Source organism: Brassica oleracea, chromosome C5 (genome assembly GCF_000695525.1).
Source record: "Brassica oleracea var. oleracea cultivar TO1000 chromosome C5, BOL, whole genome shotgun sequence".
Lineage (NCBI taxonomy): Eukaryota > Viridiplantae > Streptophyta > Magnoliopsida > Brassicales > Brassicaceae > Brassica > Brassica oleracea.
The window spans coordinates 34,265,180-34,275,208 of NC_027752.1; the positions used below are offsets into that span (position 1 = coordinate 34,265,180).

General features: G+C 33.0%; 1 protein-coding gene and 1 pseudogene across 1 annotated transcript in view; both read right to left on the reverse strand.

Moving 5' to 3' along the window:
- The window catches only part of LOC106343875 (cytochrome P450 705A5-like), a 4,641-nt gene extending 4,015 nt beyond the window's left edge, over positions 1–626 (reverse strand). The window contains exon 1 of the mRNA XM_013783217.1: positions 46–626. Within this exon, the coding sequence (XP_013638671.1) occupies positions 46–506 (461 nt within the window). The 5' untranslated portion in view covers positions 507–626. The remainder of the gene's footprint in view (positions 1–45) is intronic.
- A 6,851-nt stretch (positions 627–7,477) lies between these two features.
- On the reverse strand, positions 7,478–8,442 carry LOC106345078 (annotated as a pseudogene).
- Positions 8,443–10,029: the final 1,587 nt, after the last annotated feature.

Genomic DNA, 10,029 nt, shown 5'->3' on the forward strand with positions numbered 1-10,029 from the left:
TCCGTCGGAATGTCCGTCAGAATACCGCTGTTTTCTTGTAGTGACCTCTCTAACTCCTCCGCACGGATGGTTCTTGACCGCTCGATTGCTTGCGGTCCAAGAAGCTTGGCGACGATGAGCTTCTTCATGAACTTCCAGTAATCTCCATGTGGAGCGGAGAAGAAACCTGATGAACCGAAAAAGAGGGACTCATCGATGGGAGGGAGACCTCGAGAGGAGATGTTCACGTCATGGGACTTGAATATCTCGTTAGCCACTGAAGCAGAGGAGACGAGGACTATAGGGACGTTAAAGATGCGGAGATGGAGGAGAGGACCGTAGTTGGATGAGATTTTCTGGAAAGACTTGTGGATTAAAGAAGAGAGAAGAAGGTGAAGATGACCAATGACGGGCATAGAAGGAGGGCTTGGAGGCAAATCAGAGCTATCCTTTGGTTTCTTGAAGAAGGTAAAGAAACATAGAAGTGAGATGAGGCATAGGAGAATCATCATGACGACGTTGATCATTATTTGCTAAAAGTGAAGAGGGAGATGAAACAAGAGGTGTTCGTTGTTCAAGGATCGAACATGCTCTGTTTATATAAACCAGACCAGCGGAAGAAAGGTTCTTTTAGAACACGTGAAAGTAGTGCAAGTTGACCAGTAGTGATATAGTAACGTCGTGCGTCATGGGACCGAGGACAAACGCTAAAAGCACCCGCAATGGTGTTACAAAAGAGCAGTCCTTAGAAAAAGCGTATTTTGATTTTTTAAATATTTTTTTTTTCAAATAAAAAAATATATATATATCAACCAATCGCGGATCGCCACATGTCGTGGGGACCCGCAAATAGTGCAAGAATTCACTAAGAATGAGTCATTATTTAAGAATTTTAAGGATTGAATCCTTAGTTTTTGGTGGGATCCACTGATTATTTAATTATTTTTTTCCTAAGGACTCCCACTTAAAGACTCCCATTGCAGATGCTCTAAGTAATCTAAAAACAACAAAGAACTTAGGGTATGATTGGTTTCCTGTTACCACCCGTAAACGCAGCTTTGGTTTTCCGTTACCACATGTAAACGCAACTTTTGAAGAGGTGTTTTGTAACAATCACAAAAAAGTTACAAATTTTTTCAAACCGTTCCAAACCTGTTAACCAAAAACTGGTTCACGGAGCTAGCGTTTGTGGACGGTTGCGGACAGGGGCAGATCTACGGCCATGGTAAGTAACGTGCCCCATACTATGTCAGAAACTTTTAATTGGTTGATGTTTTATGGATTTACTTGTTAAGCTTCCTATAGATCGTGCTCCATGTAATAATCTGTTTTTACGGTAATGCATGGTTTTGATGTTTTCTGCACCTTCCTTTTTTCATTTTAACTTTTTCGTTTTCTTTTTATTTTCCATGTCTTTTTATTACTCAAAATATCTTTTTTTTTCTACTCCTTTGTAAAGTAGTTGTGTGTTTAATTTTCTTTATGACCGATTGTAAGCTGTATGTTATTCGTCTGTATTTTTTTGGTATCCAATTACTGTTTAGATTTTTTTATAAAAGCCACAAGAAATAGAAATCCTTGAATGAGCATAAAAATCAAAATAATAATTAAAAACATTGGAATCCTGGAATGACACTCATACTTTAACAATATTACCAGTAGATTAACAATAATTTTTGAAAATAAAAATCAATAATACTCAAGTTTGAAAGCTAATTTTTTTGTGCGCTAACAAAACGATATTGTTCCATAATCACATTCTAAAATATATTACATCCGTTTCATAATAGATGATCTTTAATCAAGAATTTTTTGGTGATTCAAAATATATGATGATTTCATATTTTAATATAATTTTTAACTTTGTAAAAAACTTTGTCACCAATAATATTTTCTTGTTTATTTTGTAATTGATTAAATAATTTTTAATTTGTATTTTAAGATACTTTTTAGGTTAAAATCAAAATTTTAATAATTATGCATTAACATAAACTTCATATATTTTGAAACAAATGAAGTATTAGTAAACTATTAGTTTAGATATTTCGTTAAAAAAATTATTTGTGCCACATACCAATATTTTTTCTGGATCCCCCCTTGGCTGCGGGTGGATAACTAAATATAAAAAATATTTTAATTTTTTCAATTTAAATGTTAAAATTAAAATATTTTATATATATATATATAGAGAAAAATTCCCTATGATAGACCTAAAATTTTTTTATCACAAATATAGATCCAAGCATCAAAATGACCAAAATGTTTTATTAAGCGGTGTGTTTTTGGGTTTATGATTTATAACTTAGGGTTTAGGGTTTATGATTTAGGGTTCAGGGTTTAGATTTAAGGGGTGGGGTTTTGGGGTGTATGATTTCAAATTTTGAAAACTATAAAAATATTAAAAATTTTAAAATAAAAAAATTCTATTTTGGTCATTTTATTTTTTGAGGTCTATTTTTGTGACAAAAAGCTTAAAAATGTCAATTTGAGATAATTGCCCATATATATATATATATATATATATACATATACTAATTTAAATTCACTAACAGTATCACAATTTATTTTATAAAACTATAAACCAAAATTATTCACTATAATTTTAAACATTAATATATATACATATATAAAATATATAGGGCAATTCTCTCAAATAGGTATTTTTAAGTTTTGTCACAAAATAAATTTTAATAAGGAAATGACCAAAGTAGCCCCTTTTGTTTTGAAAATCTTAATATTATTTTTTATTTTTAAGAATTTGAAACTATTTCCTTAAAACTCCACCCCTTAACTCTAAACCTTAATTATAGATTAGTTAACCCTAGGGTTTAAATGTATTTTTACTTTTTAATAAGACTTCTTTTGGTCATTTTTCTCATTGAGGACTATTTTTGTGATAAGAACTAAAAAAAATAGTTATCCTAGGGAATTTTTCAAATAATATAATATATACATACATAAATGAAACAAAATATTATTTTAAAAGTTCTAATATAAATCTTTAAAAAAAATCTTTTGAAATTATAACTTTCATTAAACTACCAAAAATCTAATATTATTATTAATTATATTTTATTAATTATTATTATATTTTTTAATAATTATTATATTTTACTAATTATTATTATATTTTATCATAATGCAGTAGAACCTCTATAAATTAGTAATGTTGGGACTTTAAAATTTTATTAATTTATAGAGATATTAATTTACAAAAATTTTCTTTTTTAGATTTTTTTTTTTCTATTTTTGAATATTTTTATTAATAAAAAAAGAAAATATTTGATTTTACCATATATAAATTATTTAAATTTTAAAAACTTGAGTTTCATATTATTTTATTATCTTACTTGGTATATATTTTTATGTTGCATATAATTGTTATGTGGTTTTCGATCTAATTTTACTAAATATTATCAAAATATATTAAAATATAAAGAAAAATAAAAGTATTTTCATTGTGAATATAAAACCAACAATATAATGTTTAGTTTGTACTTATATAAAATATATATAGAGATATATTATTAATTTATGATTTTAATGGGACGATATTTTTTTTGTTGACAAGGACTATATATTTACATGGGAGTTTAAAAAAACAATTATTACATTGGACTATATATTTACATGGGAGTTTAAAAAATAGTATATCTTATTATTTTATCGATTTGTGTCATATTTTACACCGGTCCAAGTTGGGACCGACGAAATTTATTACTTTATAGAGATTAATAATTTATCGACTATTAATTTATAGAAGTTTTATTGTAGTATGTTTTTATATTATTATATGTTCAGTATGTTATAATGTGTTAATATTTGTAATTTATTATTAAATCACTGCAATTTTTCATAATCAACCAGTCACAAATATTCTGCAAACGCACCAATTTCTAACTGATGTATCAGTCGTACAAATTACTTATTAACGCTATAAACCGCAACCATCCACATTCCCAAACTTCCACAACCGCAACTATCCACATTCCCAAACTTCCAGAACCGCAACCGCATCGTTTCAACCAGTCAGATCCTTAGTAAAATACAATTGAGGCAAATATGTGTTTAGAATTTGTATATTGATTATATGAATAAATAATTTACAATCCATTAAACCTGTATTTATATTAGTTTCAAAATCTGAATTTTTCTTTTAAGAAAACATTCTTATTTCACTAAAAAAAATTCCTAATCAAAGCATATTGTGCCAAACAAATGTAGCTTTTTATCGGTGTAAAGAGATTTAAATCATTTCCATAATCAACCGCAAGTAAATTAGCCCATGCAAATAGCTTCAAATAAGGCTGTTGAGAGTTTTAACAGACATTTGCGCTCTACCAACGGAGCTAGACGGCCTTGCTTAGAAACCAGATGACTTTGGTTTGGATTAGAATCCTGTAATTACCACTTGTCTCTTTGTAGCTAGAGTTCCAAATTAAGACACGAGTAAACAACTACGTAACTACTCTTATCCAGTTATCCGTAATCATACGGTTACATTTAAACTGCTAGTAATTCGATAAGGTGAGCATTCCATAACGAAAACAAAAAACTTAGGTAAGCACTCGCATGTGTCTATAACTTTTACACAACTTAGTAACTTGCGTGTACCTTATCTCGGCTACAACTATCTCTCCTTCTTCATATAGGTTTTGAATCTGTACACTCAATTGTTTCTTCTGTACGAAGTTGAATCTTCACTTGCGTGGAACATTTGTCTGTCACAAATATCTATTACTCCAAGTTGATAAAGTTAAAGTTATAAAAGTTTTGAGTCTTTTCAAATATTTATCTTCAAAATAAAAATGAATTTTATCGGTCAGGGCCGGCCTTGAGCAATGCTATGCGAAACATTTGCTAAAGGGCCCAGAAATTTTTGAAAAAAATTACATAGACATAAGCCCCCAAAATCTCAAACCTATAAACTGGTAAAAAAAAATTTTTACATAAGACATTATCACAGGCCCCCAAAATTTTAGGGCCGGTCCTGCACACAGTAGACGTACTCCCACAAATAAACATTTTTCGAGTTAAGATATAAATTTGCAAAAACTAGTCCATCAACTTTGAGATTCAACAGTGAACATTATTGCCACTGCTACTCTAAGCAAAGAGGGTACATGAAACATGAGACCAACCCTCATTAAAAAAAAAATCGATTATGAACTCATTACCAACTCGGAAGAAGCTATAAAAGGATTAAGCATATGTTTCCAACCCGGTTTAAAATATATTAATTTTTGCCCCTTTTTTTACGAAAATCTTTAGTGATGAAGAATGTTTTTTAAAAAGGGGGAGATTGTGAATATTATGACCTTATTACCATTTTTTTTCTTGTTATTCTTAACTTTTAAGCTTATAATTTGTTCCTGTTTTCCATCCCAAAATTATTTCAGGACAAGGCCAACATGTACTGTTTGTTTTTTTGTAGAAGTGACATGAACCATTTGTCACGTTGAATTTTTTTAGGGAAAATTCCTTAAAAATACACGGATTAATTTTCATTTGCTAATAAAATATACATCAACTATTTTGGATTCCCGTTTAATACACGAATTAATTTTGGTTGCCTATTAAATATACAAACTTTTGAAATTCGCAGGTTTTATACATAGTTTTAGACGGTGTTAACTATATTTAACGGTAATGATGACGGCGTTAGTATTTAATTAACACGTGTTTAAATTTTGAAAATATTTTTTTTTAAATACACAAACTATTTTTCATTTGCTAATAAAATACATGAACTGTTTTTGGATCTCCGTTTAATACACAAACTAATTTTTGTTTTCTATTAAATACACATATTTTTGAAATTTGCAGATTTTACACATTGATTTAAACGATGTCAACTATGTTTAGCATAAGTGAAGAAAATATTTAAATTAAACAAGTGTTTTAACTGTGAAAAAAAACGCTCACCCTTAGCCAATTGAAATTAATTTGAGTTAGTTTCAATTCGAGTTTGGCACTCTAATCTGTTCTAACCTCTTTTATTCTCCAAAATATGTTTCTTTTCTTCTTCTTTACTTTGATTTCCCATTCTATCGATTCAACGTGGAGTCAATTTCCTTGTCGTGAAAAAAGATGAAGAAAACTACGTAATTTTAAACGAGTTTCTGATTTTGGAATTAGTTTAGTGTTATGCATTTCTAATTCTTGTTCTTCGCTTTGATAGTAGTGATTATGATTCAAGGTAAATTTACACTATGATAAATAAGTTTAGTGTTATGAATTAAGTTCTACATATATTCTTTCTACTATGATCAAAAAATTTTGAAATTTCATGAAAAACAAAATTTACACTATTGAAGCGTAATGGAGAAGAAAGCTAACAATATAATATATCGGAGGACATTTAAGAAATTTTTTCTTCACAGTTTAACCACATGCTCAATTAAACACTAATATTGTCTTCACTTCTGCTAAACATAGTTGACATTGTCTAAATCTGCATTTTCAAAATTTTGTGTATGTAATAGAAAACAAAAATTAGTTTGTGTATTAAACGGAGATCCAAAAATAGTTCGTTTATTTTATTAGCAAATGAAAAATAGTTTGTGTATTTTTTTAAAAAAATATTTTCAAAATTTAAACACATGTTAATTAAACACTAACGCCGTCGTCATTGCCGTTAAATATAGTTAATGTCGTCTAAAACGATGTGTAAAACCTGCGAATTTCAAAATAGTTCGTGTATTTAATAAAGTTTGTGTATTTAATATGCAACGAAAATTAGTTCATGTATTAAACGAGGATCCAAAATAGTTTGTGTATTTTATTAACAAATGAAAATTAGTCTCTGTATTTTAAAGGAATTTTCCTTTTTTTTTTATGATAACTGAGGCTCCTCACTGACTGGAGCGTATGAGTGCGACCAAACCTGTCAAGTAAATAGGCATGAGAAACAGTGTAGTTGATTTTGGTCCAGTTATTAAATCGGTCCAAACGAACCATCATGATATCATCTAAATGAAAGGTCCAAAGTCCATTATTAGATATGGTTTTGCACAGTACCAGCTTTACACATGTAGTGGAGATGCTTTTGCACTAGGTCCTTCATTTTTTTCAGTAATTTTCTTTAAAGAACTAAGACCTTGTTTTATCAAAAAACATACATAATTAGGACCCTAATTTTGGATTTATAAAAATATAATAACAATAGTGAGAAAAAAAAAAATCTGAGCACAAGATTCATTAGCTGAATAAGCCGGCCCTGGTTTTGCATACTCCTTGTTATGATACCCTTATCAGTCAACTGAGGAGAAAAAATGGGATCAATATAAAAAAACCAGACATAGATGATGTTACTCTGAGTATTTAGAAAGCTCATTTCAGAATCTCAAGAACAATTAAATATAAATGGAAACAGTGCTACAACATTACTACCAATTAGTTTCTCACCAGGATACTTATATACTCCTTCATTTCTTCATCTAGTACCACTCCTAGGAGCTTTTTAACAATCTCCAAGAACCTAGGAACTTGGTACCGTCTACAAATTAGAATCCACAAGGTTTGAGGGTATACCTACCGGAGTGCAGTTAAGTGGATGAGCCATGGTCAAGTTCATTCCTCCAGCAGCTTCTTCCATGTTAACTATGTCTCCTTTGATTTTCCAGTCAAAGCACTGAACCATTGTACCAACTGCACTTCCTATCAAGATATAAGCTAGATTAGCACTTGGACAGCCTCTCCGTCCACTTCCAAATGGAATGTACTAAAGCTCTTGCTCTGATAACACTGAAGAAGCTAGAAAGCTCTCTGGCTTAAACTCAAGCGTGTGTTCCCAAGAATCAGGATCTCTCATCACAGCATAACCATATTAACAACAAGTGTTGCTTTCTCCGGTACATAATAGCTACCAATTTTGCATCCTTCTCGGAAGGTCCTAAGCAAAAAAGGTGCTGGTGGGTGGAGTCTGAGTCCTTCCTTGACGACTGCTTGCAAACAAGGAAGGTTTGGTAGATCAGTTTCTTGAATATGATTCCTAGTGATCTTATACCACGCAATCAAGTTCGTCTCTCAATCTCTCGAGTATGATAGTGTTGTTAATGATCTCTGCCATCGTCCAGTGTGTAGTTTGGCCCACACTGTCAGTGCCAGCAGTGAAAAGTTATTGCACTTGTAAAGAACGTTTCTATAGTCAGGGTAACTAGTAGTGGTGTTGGTTTGAGTTCTTAGAGAGAGTAAGCATGGGATATACTTTGAGAAAAGATTTAATATGATTCCTAGTGATCTTATGCTCAGCATTTTCATCTCGAGAACACTCAATATATCCTTCTTGAACAGTGAGATTCAGAACTTCTCGAGCAGCTTGTGAAGCAATGTTGAGAAGAAAATCTTCTTAAACAAGGCAAATGACTGGATAAATAGACCTCTGGCTCTCTCTGCTTCACCACCATAACAACAACTCCTCCCAGTGAGCATCTTGAAGATGATGTTGTTACTAAGCCTCATTGCTTGAAGATAACGTTGTTACTAAGCAGGTTTGAGTAGAACTTCTCTAGCCCCTCTGCATGGATGCCTCGTGAACGCTCGAGTGCTTGTGATCCGAGAACGTTTGAAACGATGAGCTTCATCTTACCACGTTACACTGGAGACTCCAACGACTTCTTAAAGCTCCAGCTATCTTCTGTTACGCTGGACATCTCGAATTCCTTGATCCGAGGGAACGCTTGACCTTGTCGAGATTCTTGAGAAGCATCTGTTGCGGCAACGTTCGGTGATTACGGAGTCTCAAAAGTCTGCTTATTTCTGGATGGCTGCTGAGTGCACGCTGAGATTCATGTGGCCGCTGTCTGCTTCTCATGAGAGTGGGATGTAAGTGTAAGATCTTTCTTATTTAACATGTAATGTACACTTGTGCTTATATACAATGCGATGGAGTAGGCTCCATGGGTTTACACATTTACTATTCTTTCTATAACTAGAGAATGTAATATTGAGGCCTTAAGTGTGATTGATGTTGCAGATCGTGAGGAGAATAGTGTATATCCTTAACATTCCCCCTCAAGATGGAGGGGCAGTGGCCACTCCAATCTTGTTGCAGAGCTCTTGAAATTGTGCTCTCGCCAGTGGTTTAGTCAGGACATCGGCAAGCTGATCTTTTGTGTTGACATGAGTCTCGAAGCATGCCATGTTGAATTTGGCCCGGATGAAGTGAAAGTCGAGTGCGACATGTTTCATTCTGGAGTGAAACACCGGGTTGGCGCAAAGGAACGTGGCTCCAAGGTTGTCGCAGAAGAGTGTTGGTGGGTGTGGTAGTGTGATGCCGAGTTCTGATAGAAGGTTGCATATCCATCGAATTTCAGAGGAAGCATTGGCTACTTCTATGTATTCAGCTTCTGTGGAGGACCTAGCGACACCACTCTGTTTTCTTGATGACCACGAAACCAGATTTCTTCCAATGTAGATGATGTGAGCATTTGTGGAAACGTAATCATCAGAGTCTCCTGTCCAGTCAGCATCGGAGAAACCGTGGGATTGTTGGCGTGAAAGAAGATACCATTGGTTGTTGTTCCAGCAAGGTATCTCAATACTCTCTTTGCGGCTTGCAAGTGTTCATCATTGGGACAGTGCATGAACTGAGAGAGTCTGTTTACTGCAAACCCAATGTCTGGTCTGGTGAACTGTAAGTACTGCAGGCTGCCAATGAGTTGACGGTATGGTTTTGGATCAGAGAGTCTGGAGCCTCCATTGATGGTTAGTTTGGGAGAGTTCACCATTGGAGTAGTGACAGGCTTGGCATCGATCATATTGTAGCGATGAAGGAGATTAAGGATGTATTTTCTCTGATTCAGATGTAGTCCTTTGTCTGTGCGATATGCCTCTATGCCTAGGAAGTAGTTAAGATCCTCTGCGTCTTTTACGGAGAAGTGATCAGCCAGCAAGTTTAAGACGTTACTGTTCATGGCTTTGTGGCTTCCGGTGATTAAGATATCATCGACATAGACTCGGAGATATATGACCTCTTTTCCCTTTTTGAGCACAAACATGGAGGTGTCCGAGAGACTGTTCTGGAACCCAATGGATAGGAGAAAATTC